This window comes from Canis lupus, chromosome 11 (genome assembly GCF_048164855.1).
Source record: "Canis lupus baileyi chromosome 11, mCanLup2.hap1, whole genome shotgun sequence".
In the NCBI taxonomy this organism is placed as follows: domain Eukaryota; kingdom Metazoa; phylum Chordata; class Mammalia; order Carnivora; family Canidae; genus Canis; species Canis lupus.
The window spans coordinates 36,672,437-36,692,086 of NC_132848.1; the positions used below are offsets into that span (position 1 = coordinate 36,672,437).

Below are 19,650 nucleotides of genomic sequence, written 5' to 3' on the forward strand. Positions count from 1 at the left end.
GTAATTTATAACCTTAAAACAACTGCAAGCAACAAAAAGAAAAAAAAAGCTTTCATGGTTAAATAAAGAACATTTGGGGAAGTCAATTACACATTTCATTTTTTTAAAAGATTTTATTTATTTATTCATGATAGACAGAGAGAGAGAGGCAGAGACACACGCACAGGGAGAAGCAGGCTCCATGCCGGGAGCCTGATGCGGGACTCGATCCTGGGACTCCCGGATCATGCCCCGGGGCCAAAGGCAGGCACTAAACCCCTGAGCCACCCAGGGATCCCCAATTACACATTTCAGTATAAAGAGAGATTGTTTCCAGGCATTTAAAGCCCAAATAAGAAACAAAATTGAACTGGGAATTTTCAAGGCTGTAACATAATGAAACACCACTGATTCTGAAGGTCACTCTGTGCACTAGCAGAAATTACCAAGGGTTTGGAGATTAGAGACTAGAGAAGAAATTAACCAAGTAGATAAAGCCTATAACTGGTTTGTGTTTGAAAAAAAAAAATACCTTCTACCTCTGAGGATACTAATAACAAGGTATTTCAATTTTTGCTCAGTTTAACATTCAAATCGAACACCAAATCTCCTGATTCTCTCTCTGGTGCCATTATTTCTTGTAATTCCATGTATTTGGCCTCTGTATTCCCCTGCCTAGAATACCCTTCCTATCTTTGACTAATCGCTGCTCACCTTTCAGCATACACTTGATGCCTCACCTGACAAAAGTAGAATGACTCTACAGTAGGTAAGTCTCATCACAGGAAAATTCTTTAGAATATAGATATCCACTCATTAATCATACTGAATCCTCCTTGCAATGAAGCTTGGCATCTAGTTTTTTCTGCAGCATTAACATTGCTTATTCACTGCCCTAAGGATAAAGTCTTCCTTGAACTTTTTTCCTTTTTTTTTTTTTTTTACAGCTTCCCCTAACCTTGTCAGGAACCCCATATGGGATTCTTTTTGTTCCCTCTAACGGAGGAAGCAAGGCAGTATCATAGAGCATCATAAAATTGATATTTTTGGTAAATTATCAAATGCCTTTTAACTTATGAAATTCAGAACTGATTTTTATTGATAAAGACTTAAAGGGCATTCAAAAAATCTTGCAAACATGCAAGTGAATATTTTTTAATAACAGAAGATCATGACAACCTTATAAAGTACCAAAAAAAATACACTGCACAGTAAAACAATTTCTGGTGTTTCTGAAAACACTTTTTCATTCTACATGAAATACAGTATGTGCTTCTGCTTGGATTTTACTCTCCATTTTGAGTACATTAGGAAAGCCAGATAATGCAGCCTATACTAAGAACAAAAATCCCTAGTATGAGTTTGTGATCATAGCCTCTGAAATTTCAAAAGTTGCCACAATATTTTTCCAGTCCTGTAAACTTAAAGATATAACTCCTTGTTTCCTGCCATGAGAACTGGGATCATTTCCCTCATCCACTTGGTTAATATTAATCGGCTCTAATATTGGCAGCCTGTCTTGGTCAAGCCTTATTCTCGCAAAACCATCCCTTATAATGAAAGAAACATAAAATATATTCTCCACAGTACGAGAAAAAGAGTTTGGATCAATCACAAACTCAAAATAGGACACAGGAGTATCAGGATACTTTCGAAAGTACGTTTGCAACAATCCCAAGATTCTCTCTACTTCTTTTTCTGTTGCTTCTTGATTGTTACTCAGGTCCAACTTCCTCAGCTTTGTAGGCATATCCCCACTTTCTTCTACTTTGTGAGCTTTTTTGTGGTGTTCAAGTCGGGGCTTTGGTGCAGAAGGTTTGGACTTGAATGAACCGAAAATAAAGTGAAATGTTTCAGCTTGCAATATCCAGGATGTTGCTTCCTTCTGTACTGTCTCCCAGAAGGAAAGAGCTATATTATCATCACAGCCACTCAGTTCACCAGGTTCATCATCTTCCATCCAGTTCAGACCCACAAATATAAACAGAAAGTCACAAAACGCTACTTGATTAAAAAAGCTCATATCAGAGTTTAGTTGCTTTGCTTTTTCTTTACCCAAATCAGAAGCCAAAACAAGAAACTGGGCATCGAGAGCTGCTTCTCTTGTCCGGCTCACTCCATCAAATAGGACATTGGCTTCTTCAAGAGCCTCGGTTAACGAGTCGCTGGCAGTGTTCACGATGTCATCACGGTTCTGCTGGACGTTATAGATGAGCTGCCGGTACTGCTTGCGGATCTTCCGGCATTTCTCCTCGTCATCCGCAAGCTCTAGGAGGCTGGGGTCTATGTCGGCCTCCCCACAGCTGAGGTCGTCAGAGCAGCCATCAGCCACTTCCACTTTCACGGGCTCCTCGCCGTCGTCCGCCTGTTTCACCGAGTGCACAGTAGCAGCGAGGGTCCCCGGGGGCGCCTCTCCTTCCTCTACCGCTCCGGCGCGGGAGCCTTGTTCCTCAGACATTTCGGGGCCGGCGCACTCACTGACACTCCGCTAACGGCCCTCGCGACGTTTGCGACAAGAGCGGAAATCGAAGGGGGTCGGTGGGAGCAGAGGAGGTCCGCCCATGCGCACTGGCCAGGCCCCGCGCCCTGCCCCCAGCCCACCCCGCCCCTCGGCGCCGGGAGCCCAGACCCGTCGGTGGTTTCCGACCAGCCGACCGCCGCGGCAGGCAGCAGGCAGCGGGCAGCGGGCAGCGTAGAACGCGAGCAATAATGGGCCCCCCTCCGCAGGCGAACAATACCCGCTCAAACGACAGCTTCATTTTAGCAATTACCGACAGTGTCCTCTAGCTTTCAAAGAAATACCTGAAAATCTTACGACATTTTAAAACTGAGGGGGAGGGGGAGGGACTAAAGGTCCTGCGCTTTGAAATACCTGCTGTCACATACTGCAGTTAGGTCAACCTATGGTTTTCGTTTTTACTCTGATTAAATGGTAGGGTCTTTAGAGTTTTCTTTTTTGTGTGTTTTTAAAAACTAAATCTGGCTTTGCTGTCAACTGCCCATAATGCTAAGCATAGTGAACTGCAGAAAGTCCACTACAAATAGGCCGAATTCTCAGGGTTCATTTGCAAGGTTTGGAATTTATTCATTATACAATTGCATATTGGGTTAATTACCCTACACTGGCCCTCAGAAGCCAGACCCCTTTCAACCAACAGAGGAGGCAGCTGCCAGGCAAGTGAGTGGCTGAGCTGGCGCTGGGGCAAAAGGTGGGGGAATGTCAGGCATTACCCAAGTGACCTTTGGGTCTCCACCACCCAAGGGTGGAAGAATAAAGTGGGTACAGTCTCTGCAAAGAGTGGTTTATTTGGAAGCTTACCAAAGGCTAAAAGCCACAGACTGTGGAGAGAAAGCTAAGCCCTGAAAGGTGAGCAAAGCTATTAAGATTTTAAACACAATCTGGGGCAGCGCCGGTGGCTCAGAGGTTTAGCGCCGCCTTCGATCCAGAGCGTGATCCTGGAGACCAGGATAAGTCCCGCGTCAGGCCCCCTGCATGGAGCCTGCTTCTCCCTCTGCCTGTGTCTCTGCCTCTCTCTCTCTGTCTCTCATGAATAAAAATAAATAAAATCTTAAAAAAAAAAAAAATCTGATGTAAGGGTATGAAAGTGAATGCTGCAAATCAAGTGACTACTTTGGAAAACTCACCCACTAGTTCACTGGGAATTCACATACAGTTGGGAGAAAAGGCTTAGCTCAATGGTTTCATAAGCAGCAAAGTATATGTAACAATAAAGAATATATTTTGTTGGCCCCGCGGGGAAAAAAAAGGAATATATTTTGTTGTTAAAGAGAACAAAATAAAGTGCACTCTTAGCCCACAGGATCAAAAGCTTTTCACTTCCAACAGGTGCCCCTTTAATGGGGGCTGGGGGGGGGGGGCCTGAACACCATACTGCACCTGTCAACTCTGGTTTCAGGGTACTAGGAAGTAAACTAGCCCTACCTTCCTTCCTATGCATCTAGACTAGTTCATTTTTCCTTGTTTTTGGCAGAAAGTTTCTTGTAAATGCATTAGCAGCACAACCTAGTATTAAATTTCTCTGACCTATTTGTATTACTCTTCATCCACCACAATTTTCTCTTTTTTTTAAGATTATTTATTTTATTTGAGAGAGAGAAGAGGCGGAGGAGCAATGGGAGAGGGACATGCGGACTCCACACTAAGCCTCACACAGGGCTCTATCATACACCCCTGAGATCACAACCTGAGCCAAGACCAAGAGTTTGGAAGCTCAACTGACTGAGCCACCAAAACACACCACCACCACCACACACAGTTTTTTAAAGTAGAGGTATAATTCAGAGGGAAAAATATGTATTTTTCAAAAACACCAGGCATTATGGCTATTCATGCATAAATATTATCCTGCTGTATTAGACCGAACTACTCTAAAGCAAGAATCTGGTTTTAAATCTTCCAAGCAAAGCTGTTTTCACATGAACATAATTGAATATGCACATTGGAATGTATAAATGAATGTAGATAAGAAACACTGTTCCAGCACCTACTGCCAAGTTATTTGGCAGAAAAGATTAATTTCACAGATTAGTGGGAAAAAATAGATCCAACACACTGAAAATAAAAGTTGACTGCTTTTCAGAAAGTCAACCTTTACTCTTCTCTGAAATAATGGAAAAGCAAGAGAAAAACAAAGGTGAGCCCTAGTATCATCAAAGGGCCATATTTTCCTCCCCAAGTCTGGCCAATTACAAACTATTTAAATGTTTTAAATCTTAGATGAAGAGACATAGTTAATTATAAGTTCCAAAACAAAAAATATTTTCTTTTAGTTAACCATATTCTTGGGAGCTCTTATATCTTCTTCAAATTCAGTAAAAGCAACCTATAAAAGAACTCCAAAAGACAAGCCAACCTTCCCACCCTAAGGTGTCTATTTTCTCCTGTCTCACCAGAGGGAAAACAGGCAGACAACAATTTGCTCTACACAGAGGCTTTCATCTAAGAATTTCAAAATGGTTTAGAAAAATAATTCTCCCACCCTACTTATAAAGTATTACTTGTACCATTTACAGGGATTTCTCAGGAGATAACAGCCCACACAACTTGCTCAGAGCAACAGAACACATCAAGACAAGCATCATATTATTAAGCAGTGATTTCCAATGCTGAATTCATTCATTAGATGCTAGTTAGATCTCAATCCCTAAGGACCTTGGTAACATGTAACATATCATCATCCTCAGAAAGTCATATTTGCATTATATATATTCAGCCTTTTTAACTCTGCCTTCAGAGCAAAGTTTAAATGTCGCTACAAACCGCAAATCTCAAGGCTAATGATTTTCCTTAGTCATTTAAAAAAAATGGGATTTCTATACTTGCAAATGCTAAAATCACTATATAGTGATTTTCTACCCTAAAGTCCGATTACTCATGATAATTATATAAAAGCAGCTTAAAAAGAAGGAACAGCAATAAATTGTTATGCTGGTAAACTTCTTTATGGATTGTAAAAGAAAGCAAACATGCACTAGCACTACAAAGAAATCACTAAAGTTTACCTTCCTCATTCAGTAAGGCTGGTTCAGGTCACCATGACACAGAGCTTGGGCTTCAAGATAATTTGGCTCTTCCCCTTCCCCCTTTTCCTCTTTCAAAAGGAGTTGCTGCCAAGTGCTCAATATGGCCCAACATCTCCTTTCTTCTCTTCAGTTTTTTCTATTTTCCAGTCCCCCTTTACTACAAGTTCAGAATCATTCATTTCCAGCTCTTAGGCTCTCTCCCACAACACCAGGGCTCAACACAAACATGATGGGGTGGATGTCACAGGTTCCAGGCCTCTCTATGGCCAAATAAAAAAAAGAACTCACACAGGGTCAGTGGGGGTTTTTACTGCAGGATTAATCGATAATGGACCTAGAGACTTCTGGGCCAAAGCCAGGGACCAATCAGGTTTGAGTCCCACACTACAGCAGATATGCTTAGCCTATTAGCTACTTCCCTGAACTTTCCTATTCTTTCTTTCATGGCTGTTTCTCTTCTCTCATCCTGCCAGGGTATCTATTTTATACTCAGCAGAGAAGAGTCTTGCTGACAAAAGCACTAGTTTGATTTGTCAGAGTAGCAGGGTTATTAGGTATATTTTCTCTTTCATCTTAAGGTTATGCTTTTGCTTTGGTTGGTATTTTTGTATTTAAGGTAAGCTTCGCCACGATCAAGGCAGATACATATTTTTAAAATAACCATGGACAGTGGAAGGAGGCAAACTCAGGTTCCAATCTTGACCTATTATTAGTTATTAGGTTTCTCTTAGGTAGGTGGCTTAACTGCTCAGCTTCCAGGTTCCTCATCTGAAATACTACTAGTTACACACCATAAAGCTACTGCTAAGTACTAAATGAGAATTATGGGACAGATCTGATCATACTTTCAACTCTGAGTAGGCACTTAGTAAGTTTTAAATTATCCCAAAGGTACTAAATGTTTATTAGTAAACATTAAGAACTAAACAGAAAAAAAGTATACAAACCAGTAGCCTCACTCCTGAATGCTGTTTTAGGAACAGGAAAATATTTTAAAGGTTAAATCCATAAGCAGGAATACAGGAATATGTCCCACTATAACTAATGCCAGTGAAAAGAAAATTGCCATAGAATGCAATTTAAAAACCTACTAAGGTTTCAACTAATGGAAGGGCACATCATACTTTGAAGAGGTAAAAAAAAAAAAACCAACCCAGTACTAGATAGATAATCTGAACTAGGTCTATTAAGAGTCTGAGATTATACGCAAAATTCTTATGTACACTTTTCTCATGAGTGGTTCCTTGGATTTTAGCAGATTCTTAAAAAACAAAACAAAACAAAACACATACAGTACCCAAGAGAGGCTTCAAATAACTGTTCTATTCAAATAACATGGCTTTACTGTTAGTGAAGTAAAAGATAAAATGACAGTCAAGTGCCACAGAATAATGCAGATCCAAGCATTTAAATACTTAAGAGTACATAAAACCTCCACCCTTACTCTGTGGTCAGTCATACACTTCACTGTCACCAGAAAACCCTGTCCTGGCTGACTTACGAAGCCTCAAGAACAAACATAAACAAGGGTGTGAGTTGAGAACAGAACCTTTCAGGTTATGAGAGCAATTACCAACTCTCTTAGGACACATCTCAGAAGTCAGCAATGACCAGGAGCATCATTTTGATAGACTACAGGCAGGAAAGTACTGGGTATTAAAGAAGGCAGCCTTGAAGGAACTCATTCTGGAAGCCTGGGCTCAAATCAAGACTAGTGCTTTATTAATTTCCATTTATTTTCTTCAGTCTGAATTTCCTCCTTTGTAAAAATGAGTCTATTGGAGATCTTCTCTGCCACACAGAGTGGTTGTCACTCTTTATTAAAAAAAATGATAAAGAAACATTGACAAATTTATCTTAAAATATATACATTTGCCCTACAGATTTGTGTTACAGAGAGCAAAGACAATGCCTAGCCCAAAGTTGAGAACACAAGTATTCAATAAATAGTAGCTAAATGGGATCCCTGGGTGGCGCAGCGGTTTAGCGCCTGCCTTTGGCCCAGGGCGCGATCCTAGAGACCAGGGATCGAATCCCAGGTCGGGCTCCCGGTGCATGGAGCCTGCTTCTCCCTCTGCCTGTGTCTCTGCCTCTCTCTCTCTCTCTGTGACTATCATAAATAAATAATTAAAAAAAAAATAGTAGCTAAATAAATGTAATGTGATTTCCTTCTAAACTGACCCGGACACACTTGCTTAACACAATGAAGGCAGATAATGCTGCTGTCATATAGCTCTTTAAAATTCTAAACTGTCTATAATACACTGCCTAGAATCTCTCCAGAGTATCTTAGGGGTTGGTCTCAGGTAGAGATAGTCCATCTTCTCAAAATTAGATACCCTGTAGCTAAATATCTCACTTGAAGTGAGTCTCCTCTGGCCCTACCACCATCCATTCATTCAACAAATACTTACTGAATGCACACTAGGTGTTAAAACACACACATACACAGGATTAAAAAAAAAAATCATTTTTGTCCTAAAGGAACACACAATTTAGTAGGCACAGAGGAATGTAGTTCCACTCAGCAAGCATTTAATGAATGAAAGCCATCTGCCAGAGCTACGCTAGAAATACCAAGATTTGCATGGGCTCAGGCCTGAATGATGAGCACACAATCACACTGGGGAGATCAGGCATGTATCCTAGTAGCTGTAAAATGAAGTGCCTGCAGGTATGAGTATAACACAGTGAATTTCAGACAGGCCTGGATTCCATTCCTGCTTCTGCCATGTAACTTGCTGTCTCATCTGTAAGACTAGATAATAACCCCTTCTGCACAGGACTACTGTGAGAATTTAATCACCTAGGCATTATATGGCATGGAGACCCTAATGTATAGTAGATACTCAAATGAATGGTAGTTACTATTATTAATGGGCATGCTTGTTTAAATATTTGCTGAACTCTAATATAGGCCTGGGATCCTAGGCACAAAGAATATGACTTTCCACTTTTGATATGTAAGTCAAAAAAATTATAATTGGTAGGACTCCCCCTTTTCCAGAGATAAGAGGTCGTGGCAAAGATTGGGCAAATCTGGCCTTGTACTCTAACACAGGCAATTGGGAAGGTGGGTCTGAGCAGGAAGATAAATCAGAAACTGGAATAAAGAACTGAACAAAAGAGGGAAATTTTAGGGACTCTAGCTGTGACGGCAATCCCACTTCCTGTAGGTAAGGGAGCAGAGCAGGAGATAAGCAGAAAAGCAGGCAGGGGTCAGACCCGGGAGAATATAGAATACCTAGCTGAGGAGGGTGCCCTATACCCTGCATGCATGCCCGAGGGCAGGGAAGGAGCAAGCAGGAGATGCCTCCAACAGCAGACGGGAAGGAGAGGAAGATTAAAAGTAGAAAGCCTAGTAGAGAGACTGCTGAAGCGCTTTAGGCAAGAGGAAATGAGGATGTGTGAAGAGCTTGGGCAAAAGTTAATAGAGGCAGTGGGCAAGTATGAGAGAAAAAAGTCAGGCCCCACCCAGTGAACAGACAGGAGAGGCCAAAGGTGACCTAAAGCAGGACCAGCAGAACATTGACACTACTGTGAAAGAACAGATGAAGAGCAAGGAGGTTTGTGTTGTCACTTTGTTTGAGGGGGATGAAGAGGCGTGGAGTCTCAACACAAATTCACAACTTCTAAAAACTTCTTTACACAAATCAGCCCCAGGGAAATTTGTCTGCAGTCCTAACAATCCAGGCCTTTTCTTTTTTTTTTTTTTTTTAATATTTATTTATTTATTCCTGATAGAGAGAGAGAGAGAAAGAGAGGCAGAGACACAGGCAGAGGGAGAAGCAGGCTCCATGCCGGGAGCCCAACATGGTACTCGATCCCGGGATTCCAGGATCACGCCCTGGGCCAAAGGCAGGCGCTAAACCGCTGAGCCACCCAGGGATCCCCCAATCCAGGCCTCTTCTAAATCTTATTAGTCCTCGCCCCTTACCTTTTTAGGTCAGCCAGAGTCCGTTCACTTCCCTCATCTTCAAAGGAGTCCTTCCCATTCCTCTCAGGCCTCAACCTTCTCTCAGTCAAAACAGGTACACCACTAATCTCTCCTAAAGGATTATGTCCCAGGAAGGAATCAAAAGAAACATAGTTTTCTGCCAATTTTGGTAGAGTATTAAGAAAGGAAGGGGATGGTTGGAGAGTTACTAAATTACCACTCATTTCCTGATGTCTATTCAGTTAAAGAATCTGGTTCCTGTAACTTTAGAAGTCAGGCTTGAAAGGAGACCTGCCTTTGTTGTAGTGTCTACATGCACAGCCTAGACCAGGGGGCAGGAGCCTCAATGCAACAGCATCATACTGGAGCTCCACCCACAACTGTCTCCATAATTCACCTGGAGGCCAATCAGGCAGGCACTGCTTTATATCTGGCATCTCTCCTCTTATTGCCTTGAAGAAATTAAGTACCCTGGTGCCAGTTTTAGTCTATTATCTCAAACTACTAGTCTTCATTATGTCATCCTGTCCTCAGTGTGCCAATAAACATATTTCATACACTTCTCTTTTCTTCTCAATTTCCCTCCCCATCCTAATTATTTATTTTTTTTTAAGATTTATTTATCTATTCATGATAGACACACACACACACACACAGAGAGAGAGAGAGAGAGAGGGGCAGAGACACAGGAGGAGGGAGAAGCAGGCGCCATGCCGGGAGCCCGACGCGGGACTCCATCCTGGGAGACCAGGATCGCGCCCAGGGGGCCGAAGGCAAGCGCTAAACCGCTGAGCCACCCAAGGATCCCCACATCCTAATTATTTAGCAACCAATCTTGACCAAACCTCCTCATACATTAGTCTCAAATGTAATATTTACCTTAAGAATTACTTGAGTGGAAAAAAAAAAAAAGAACTACTTGAGTGGACTTGTTTAAAGTAAGTTAAAAGGCAGCTCCTAGTCCCTTCCAGAGGGTTTCCTTAAGACCTCAGGTAAAGCCCAGGCATGCAGGTTTAATGAGCACTGCGGGGGATTCTGTGCAGGTGGCCCATATACTAGTCTTCTGAAATATAGTTCCTTAAAACAAGGTAGGTTTTGCTGTGGCTGCTGCTGCTACTGTTTACTGAGGGGAAAGGGAGATAAAGGAAGAAACAAGAGAAAGGAAAAAGCAGACATTTTAAAGAGCTCCCTCTCCCCTATTTAGGTTGCAATTAAGGTATAAAATCTTCATTTTTTTTTAAAGTGTGGACTTTAGAGGACTATGACACTAATCCTATAAACACTTAATTCTCCACTAAATAAATTCCTTTCTCCACTCAAACCCAACGTTCCCTAAAGATTTTCAGAAGCCTCCATTTAGCCCCAAATGTGGGCAACAGTTGGCTGGAAATTCACAAACATTTCCAACTAGTAGTCCTTACTTTGTTGTGTCTCTTCTTCCATTTCTTAGTACTCATTAGAAACCAATATAGGTGATATAAAGTAGAGTGACAAGCTTACTTAAAAATGATGTGCTAAATGACTTTATTTTAATTAAGACTTGGGTGGTGTACTTCTCAATCTTGACACTGTACCTCACTAAATGTCTGAAATTAACTACAATCAGGGATCCCTGGGTGGCGCAGCGGTTTAGCGCCTGCCTTTGGCCCAGGGCGCGATCCTGGAGACCCGGGATCGAGTCCCACATCGGGCTCCCGGTGCATGGAGCCTGCTTCTCCCTCTGCCTGTGTCTCTGCCTCTCTCTCTCTCTCTCTCTCTCTGTGACTATCATAAATAAAAAAAATTTTTTTAAAAATTTGAAATTAACTACAATCATATGGATTGAAAACATCAATCATACTAATAAAAGTGGACTCAAAGCTTATAAAAACTGATTCTTTTTACTCCCCCTGATGCTAAAACCAGAACTATTTGTAGAATTTACATAAAGGTCAAATGCACGTATAACTTTTTAAGTGGAAATTTATGACACAGGTGGAGAAAACAGAACAATCAGACATAAAGTAATATTAATAAGCCTTTGTTTCATCTTACTTGAAACTCAAGCTAAAAGCCTTTTTATCCTTTAATTTTTAATTTTCCATTAATTTGCTCTGTGGGACACCTGGGTGGCTCAGTGGTTAACTGTCTGCCTTTGGTTCAGGGTGTGATCCTGGAGTCCCGGGACTGAATTCCACATCGGGTTCCCTGCATGGAGCCTGCTTCTCCCTCTGCCTGTGTCTCTGCCTTACTTTCATGAATAAATAAATTAAAAATCTTAAAAAAAAAATTGCTATTTGTCTTTGAAGTCTATCTGCATTTCCTATTCCATTGCCCATTCTTTAAAAATGGTAAATAAGAATCTTTTAGGAGAAAAGGTAGTAAATAAAAATGCAAATTGTGAATATTCTTCCTAAACATGCACATATCTAGACTTTTACATTTAACGGAGGCCTCAGGTTTACCTCTAAGAAGGTAATGCTCAAGTATGAGTTCCATTTCTTAAAAATTACACAAACAAGAACAAACTGATAATCAGTAAAAAAAAAAATTAAGCAAAAAAGCATCAAGGTGGTGAGATTATGATGCTTTTTAACCTGCTAACCAACCACACTTGATGTAGAATAACATCCACGTTGGGTGTCCTCTCAGTCCTGCAGCTGTCTCCAAGCACTCTGCCAGTACCAGGGCCATGACTCATCCACCCCACGGTGCCTGGTCGGTGCCTGGTCCTACCGGAGGGTGCCACCACGCTTGCCACCAGCCAAAGAAAGGACTTCTCCCTTCCCTCTATCAACTGTTAACTCCGGGCTAGAAAAGAGAGAACTGAAGGGAAATAAACTCACTGGAGAAACTTGTGGGTTGCTCTCCCCAGGGCCCTGGGGCATCAGAATTAAAGAGAAAGAGGATAGGGGATGGACAAAGGTAGGCATTTCCTGATCCCCTTTTCTCAGTACTTAAAACGACTCACTTTCAGCAGTTCACACGGCCGCTAGATAATTTTTAAAGGTTTTAGACTGGTTAGAAGGGGCAAAGGGAAGGCAGAAGAGGAGGAAACAAATTTTCCGAACACGTGTTTTAAAAGACAAAAAGTTACATATTTCCTTCCAGGCCTCCCGGGTTCTGAATGTAGCCGCCGACCCACCGAGCTCCACCCATCGAGCTCCCCCGACGCGCCAGTGGCCGCCGTGCGTCTCGGTGGTTTTTAAGGACCCACCGGGCGCGGGGCTGTTCGCATCCCGCCGGCCCTGACCTGACGCGAGGGCCGCGAGCCGGCGAGTAAAGAACATGAACGCCCCTCACCTACCTTCAGGGTTGGACCATGGCCGCCTATGTTCCGCCACTTCACGAACACCACGGGCGCGTCGGTCTCCGGCGTCAGCTCCGAGAGCGCTAGTTCCAGGCCCCGGGCGTCCTCTGCGACACAAGAGCAGGGGCGGACACGGGTCAGCCCCGCCGGCCCGCGGCGGCGGGAAGCGCGCGACGGGGGCGGGGCTTGGGCGGCGGCGACGGCGCAGCCCGCGGCTGCTCCCCCCACCCCCCCACCCCCCACACACACAGCCCGCCCTGACCGTCGAGGTCGGCCCGGGGCCGGGGCAGGCGCTCGGAACCCCGGTAGGTCCCAGAGCGCACACCGGGGCGTCTCCGCGCTGTCAACCGCCTCCGTCCCTAGGTAATTCGCCTTTGAACTCTGCTTGTGCCCAGACTGCAGAGCCCGCTCCTCGGGCTTCTTTCAAGTTCGGAGCCACGAGGCGAGGTGAGAACGCGCTGCCCCGCTGGAGCGCCCTCACTCCGGGGCCTGGAAGCCGCACAGCAGCACCTCGCCTGACACAGCGGGAGCTAGTGGCCCAATTTTACGACCGGGTGAACTCAGGTAAGGGTGTGAGTCAGCGCCGGAATTAAAAATAGACTCCAGTTACTCTAACACCATCAGGTCCATTCATGAGGCAGAAAGCACCGCGACGCTCCCCAGCGCGGCGGGCTGACGGCGGTGGCGGCCGGCCCTCCCCCGGGGACACGGCCGCACCGCGGTCCTCTGGCGTCCGCGCAGCAGGCAGGCAGGCAGGCAGGCGCAGAGCGGCCCGCGCGCCCGAGCCCAAGAGGCAGGGCGTCCGCAGCAGGGTAGGGTTCGCCCCGCCGCCGCCACCCTGGCCTGCCGACAACCGACCCACGCGCCGGGTCCCGAGTCTGCGGCAAGCCGCGAGATCCTAAGCCTCGGTTTCCCCGCAGGCAAACCGGGAGGTGCAGACGATTTGCCAACTCAGGATTTCCGGGCACTAAATGGTGCAAGCGTGTCTTCAAGAGGCCCCTGTCGATCCCTCTGCTCCCTCAGCGCTGTCCAGGGTCGGCCCGGCCGCGCGGCGCACTGGCACCCTCGGTCCGATGCTCGCAGTAGGGGCCGGGGCCGCTCCACCCCCCTCCTTCCCGTTGCTGCGCGGCGGCTCTCCCGGCAGGTAGCGGAAGGACCGCCAGGCCGCCCCGGGCAGGGCGCCCCGCCCCCGCCCCCGCCCCCGCCCCGGGCCAGGCGCTCACCGACCCGCGCAGGCAGCCACGAAGGCGGCCACGCGGCTCACCGCCCGAGGAAAGCTCGCCCCTGCTCGGACACCCCTCAAAACATCGCCCCTTCCGGGACCCACCCCCATCCCCGGCCTCAGGGCCCAGGGGCCCGCCGCTCCGCCCGGCTCCCGCGAACCCACCGCTGGCGTGAACCCGAGCGCCCGGCCCCCGGGCCCTCCTCGCGGGCGGCTCCCCGGCTTCGGCTCCGGCCCGGCGGACTGGCTCGGCGAGGCGGAGACGGCGGGCTCCCCGCGGCCGCGAGAAGCCACGCCCTGCTCGGAGCGGGCGGGCCGCCTCCGGAGTCAGAATGACAAAGCAGAAATCCACTCCCGTGCAGCTCTGCGGACCAAGCCGACAGGCTCTGCGGGCCGGGACCTCCTAATTGGGCGACACCACATGCTCTTCCTGCTCTCAGCGCCCCCAACCCGACAAAGGAGCAGAAACAATGTGAGGAATGTTTGGAAGCGGAACCCAAAGGAGAGTGCTTTAACCACACAAAACCGGCTCTGCCCTAAGGCAGTGACTCCGGAACTTTGCGCCCAATGCAGTCACGAGAGGATCTTTAAAAATACTGACGCCTCGTCCCCACACCCAGACACTCTGAGGTCATGGTAGTGGGTGCGACCCAGGTATCTGAGGGTTTTGTTTGGTTTTTTGGTTTTGTTTTGTTGTCGTGTTTTAACTCCCGGGGTGATTCTCGTGAACAGCAAAGTTTGGGACCCAATGCCCTAAGGTAACAGATTAGTCAGTCTGGCAGTTCCCTAAAGGAAGTTATCTATCAGGCTTTTAAAAGAAACCTCTAAGTCATGCCGAGTAATCCTGAAAAGTGACAAATTCCCACCAACACATAACTTCCCCTTCTAGCCTTCCTCTTTAACCCACTCAGGTTTTGATTTGTTCTGTTTGTTTTCGGGAAAACAATAAGTATGATCGACTCCGGCCATGCCAAACCACCTGCAGCTGCCCTGGTGGGTCATGCTCTCTCATCTTCCTGCTTAGTCATATTCTTACTCAGCACCTTGCTTCAGTAGGTAGCTAGGAATATTTGATGAATAAATAAATGAGTGAACGGGGATCCCTGGGTGGCGCAGCGGTTTGGCGCCTGCCTTTGGCCCAGGGCGCGATCCTGGAGACCCGGGATCGAATCCCACATCAGGCTCCCGGTGCATGGAGCCTGCTTCTCCCTCTGCCTATGTCTCTGCCTCTCTCTCTCTCTCTGTGACTATCATAAATAAAAATAGAAAAAAAAATTTAAAAAAAAAATGAGTGAACGAATGTCTCTCCCCCTTCTTTGTCTGGATACTGACAAACTGAAGCGCACTGGAGTGAAAGGACTTGATTTCTTAAGGCTAGGAGAAGACCTGCCTTCTCTGAAGTGGCAGGCAACCACAATTTGCTCCTGTGAGTACATTCCCAGGCACAAGTTAGAGGTTTGGTATACAGCCTCTCAGCGTCTGCACAGTTTGTGCACTTGTGCAAACACACACATAGCATATATAAATGGGCACTCTCCCTGCATGGTAGTTGCTCACCTAAGTGCATGCCTCTCACCTGTTCTGGGGTCCTTTGAACAGAGAATGGGTCTAGCACAGGTGTTTGGGAAACAATGTGATTTAAGGAGCAAAGGATGAATAATGAGAGGGCAAGAAACCCAGGACTCCAAAGTAGAAAACATTTCCTCCTGGCTGCTGTGCCCAGCTCTGTTAACCGTTTTATATACCTTAGCTCATTTAATCTACACGATAATGATCCATGAATCAGGGTCATAAACTTCTCCCTAAAATGCATAGAAACTACAGCTTCTTCCAAAGGTATGTCTCAAGATAGAGAGGAACTGTAAAATTATTTAACTTGAAATAATGTACTAAAAGCAAGTGATAAAGATTGATTTCTATGAAATTCATATCAGGTCAGAGCTGCTATAGTTCATATCTCCTAACAGCATATCAAAAAAGCATTTTAACTTCACACTGTTATTAAGTGAGCAAATTATAGCACAAATACCTACAATAGCTCCATGTAGCTTTTTTTAAGTTAAAAAAAATCACCATTTTTTAAAAACCTTCACTTTCAAACCTTTTTTGTGCAGTGAAGGGCCCAGATGCCTCACCCTTGTCACAAAACACAGAGAACTCCTTAGTTACTGTTAGTTTCTGGGTAGTGGAAGAAGTGCTTCATCATCTCCCACCATTTCTCAACATGCAGCACTTTGTTCTAGACATAACTCTTTCATCTCTTGACTGAGCTCATGTTATTCCCACGGCCTAAAATAATCTCCCTCCCTAAGGCCTACTCCTTCAAAGCTCATCTGAAATGTGACCTCTTCTGGGAGGGCTTCCCAGGTTCCCACTCAGTGTTGATAGCTTCTTCCCTATCCTGGGATCCCAAATACCCAAAAGTAATTGTAAATCATGTAAATCCAAGAGGGCTTTGGGAAGGCAAACCCTTGTTTAATTTACCCTGTCTTCCCAGAACCTGCTATACATAGTAACTTGCTCAGGAAAGGCTGGAAAAGACCCTCTATGTTGCTGAGCTGTCACATAAACACAGTATAAACAGATCTATGCAGGGTCCTATTGCATTAAACTACTGTTCTTCCTACAATAAGTTTCCCTCTCACACACATATACCACCCTGAGCTAAAACAATCTTTCTGACACTCAAATCTTCTCTGCTCAAAACTTGTCACTCTCTGGGGCACCTGGGTGGCTCAGTGGTTGAGAGTCTGCCTTTGGCTTAAGTTGTGATCCCAGGGTCCAGGACCCCAGGGATTAAGTCCTGCATCAGGCTCCTGATAGGGAGCCTGCTTCTCCCTCTGCCTATGTCTCTGCCTCTCTCTCTCTCTCTCTGTCTCTGTCTCTCATGAATAAATAAAATCTTAAAAAAAGAAAAAAAAAAACAAAAACGTGTTACTCTCTAGAACCCTCAAAACAAATTCCAAGCTCCTCAATTGTACTGACTTGGCAAGGCCCACCCTTGTTAAACCTTGCTGTCCATATATTCTGTACCCTACTTATACAGCAAAAGATTGCTGGAGAAAACACAGAAATTAAAAGTGATTTCACTTCAAAGTCAAGAGTGCAAATGTCAGCAAGTCTCCAAAGCTGCCCAGCAGTGCTTTGCATCTGTGATATGTTTTCCTAGTTTCCAAAGTAAATATTTCATACTTAGTCCTTTTTTTTCTCAAACCTCTAATACACCTACACTTTGCCATTAACTCATAATCTGCTAATTTAAGAAAATAGAATCAACCAGACAGAAATCCCTCCCATTTTCCTCTGAATCACCACGCTGCCATATTCTCTACCTTTGCCCCTGTTTTAAAGAGGGCCAACTTCTCCACTTGTGTACAGATTCTCATCTTGTCTTGCTTTCTCGATCTTTAATAATTTCACTTCTGAAATTAGCCTCTCTCTGGCATCATTAGATTCTTGTTCTCTGCCTGATCATTCCATCATCAAATATACTGTAGTTTTTCCATTAAAAAAAAAAAAAAAGCCTCCTGTGATCCCATGTTTACTATCCCATAGTTACTATTCCATTTCATTGTTCCCCTTCCCTGGGTGGGGGAGAGGGGGAATACTGTCTTTAAAGAATCCTTTCTACCCTGAAGAAGAAGAAAGTAGAATATGGAAGTCAGGAAAGATTGAAGAATATGGCACTTGAGTAGAGACCTAATGAAAAGAAGGAACAAGTCTTATTAAGAGGGGAGAAATCTTTCTAAACAGAGGAAATACGAAGTACTAAAGTCCTAAGCTGGGAGCCTGCTTGACTTGTCCAAAGATCTGCAAGGGAAGCAGTGTGAACAAGGAAAAAAGTGGTAGATAATGAAGCCAGAGGAGTAACCAGGGGTCAGAGCCCAAAGGCCGTAGGACTTTGGATTTCATTCTAAGTGTGATAAACCAAAGCATCACAAGAGAGGACAAGGAAATCACCTAGTTTGTGTCTTAAAAGGATTGCTCTGCTGTGTGGAGAATAGACTAAGGTGGAATGATGGAGCACAGACTAGCTAGGAAGTTGCTGTGGTAGTCCAAGCTAGAGATGATGAAGGCTTGGATTAGGGGGTGGGAAGAGATATTTGAAGGTAAAGCTCATACATTTTGCAGATGGGTGAAATGAAGGACATAAATGAAGGAGAAGACTTGGCAACTGAGTAAATGGGGGCACTCTTTAAAGACAAGTGGAAATACTCCAGGAAAAGAGGAAAGATGGGAGTGGGACAGATGGAATGAAATAGTTTGGGACAAATCCACAGTGTGGTTTGAGAGGCCTATTGTTATCCAAATAGAGATGCTGAGTAGGCAGCTGGTATGCAAATCTGGAGTTCAGGGAGGAAGTTAGAGCTAGAAATAAGAATCTGGGAGTCAAATATAAAAGATGTTTAATGCCATGTATATTAGTCAGGGTTCTCCAGAGAAACAGACCCGATAGGGTGCAGAGATAGAGAGAGAGAGAAACAAATCGGCTCTCAGGAGGGCAGTGCAGGTGGCTCAGCAGTTTAGTGCCGCCTTCAGCCCAGGGTGTGATCCTGGAGACTGGGGATCAAGCCCCACATGGGGCTCCCTGCAAGGAGCTTGCTTCTCTCTCTGCCTGTATCTCTGTCTCTGTCTCTCTCTCTCTGTCTCTCATGAATAAATAAATAAAATCTTTTAAAAAATTGGCTTTCAGGATTGTGAGGGTTGGCAAGTCCAAAACCTATAGGACAGGCCAGCAGGCTGGAAATGCAGCATTCTTCATGTTGCAGTCTTGAGTCTCAAGGCAATCTCAATTCCTTCCCCTTCAGAAGACCTCAATCTTTTCTCTTAAGGCCTTCAACTGATTGAATGAAGCCCACTGGCCTTACAGAAAGTAACCTGCTTCATTCAAAGTCTACTGTCTTCAGTGTTAATCACATCAAAGAATACCTTCACACAGCAACATTTACCCTGGTGTTTGGCCAAACAACATGCCACATAAAGTAACCGTCACACATGGGACTAGATGAAATGACCCAGGGAATTAATTAACATAGCTAAAGAAATGAAGACGGTCCAGGACTGAGCCCAGCACAGTGCAAAGGAGGATGAGGGTCCAGCAAAGGAGCCTGAAAAGAAACTGGAGGGAGGTGGGAGGAAAACCAAGAGAATGTGGTGTCTCAGAAGCTAGGGAAGAAGTGCTCTCCAAGGAGGAAGACCAACTATGCCATGTACTGCTGAGAAATACACCAAGATAAAAATTGAGTCTTGGGCATCATTGCTGATTTTTATGAAAACGAGGGAGGAAAGAAAGCCTGATTGAGGAGGTTCAACAAGAAACAGAAAAAAGGACATGAAGGTAGTGAGTATAGCTATAAAAACAGAAACGTGGGAAAGTAGATGAAGAGGGATAAAGGACCAAGGAAGGTGTTTTGTTTAGTTTTGTCTAAGAAGGAAATTATTAGAACATGTATTTATGTTGGAAAAAAAAAACCAATCTAGCTGAGGGAGAGTTGGCAATTTTCAAAGAGGAAAGCAATGAGAGGAGGTCGTTACAAAGTCCTCTGAACAGGCATCTATGATGCAGCATAGACTTAGTCAAACCCAGGCTCTATCTGTGATTAGACTGTCCAGATACTCAGCCTCTAGCTCCCTCATCACCTTTCTCTAAGACCTTCTGTGGTCTTTCTACCTCTCTAT

At 44.8% G+C, this 19,650-nt stretch overlaps 2 protein-coding genes across 13 annotated transcripts in view; both read right to left on the reverse strand.

The window, feature by feature from the left end:
• TXNRD1 (thioredoxin reductase 1) overlaps window positions 1–19,650 on the reverse strand; it is a 138,532-nt gene that overhangs the window by 72,022 nt on the left and 46,860 nt on the right. For 6 of the 12 annotated variants that reach the window (XM_072844283.1, XM_072844289.1, XM_072844290.1 and 3 more), the window contains one exon: window positions 12,747–12,856. The exons of 2 other annotated variants lie outside the window; for them this stretch is intronic. In XM_072844283.1, coding sequence (XP_072700384.1) covers window positions 12,747–12,856 — 110 coding nt within the window. Of the gene's footprint in view, window positions 1–9,460; window positions 9,573–12,536; window positions 12,592–12,746; window positions 12,857–13,011; window positions 13,432–14,136; window positions 14,292–19,650 lie in introns of those variants that run through there. 4 more of the 12 variants (XM_072844291.1, XM_072844292.1, XM_072844295.1 and 1 more) reach the window with 4 other exon arrangements.
• Window positions 94–2,558, reverse strand: EID3 (EP300 interacting inhibitor of differentiation 3). The gene has a single exon (XM_072844296.1). The coding sequence runs from the start codon at window positions 2,435–2,437 to the stop codon at window positions 1,331–1,333; it is 1,107 nt and encodes a 368-aa protein (XP_072700397.1). The 5' UTR covers window positions 2,438–2,558; the 3' UTR covers window positions 94–1,330.

Bases quoted from the DNA above. Each gene is read 5' to 3' on its own strand.
- EID3 (XM_072844296.1), bottom strand. From the start codon at position 2,437: ATGTCTGAGGAACAAGGCTCCCGCGCCGGAGCGGTAGAGGAAGGAGAG.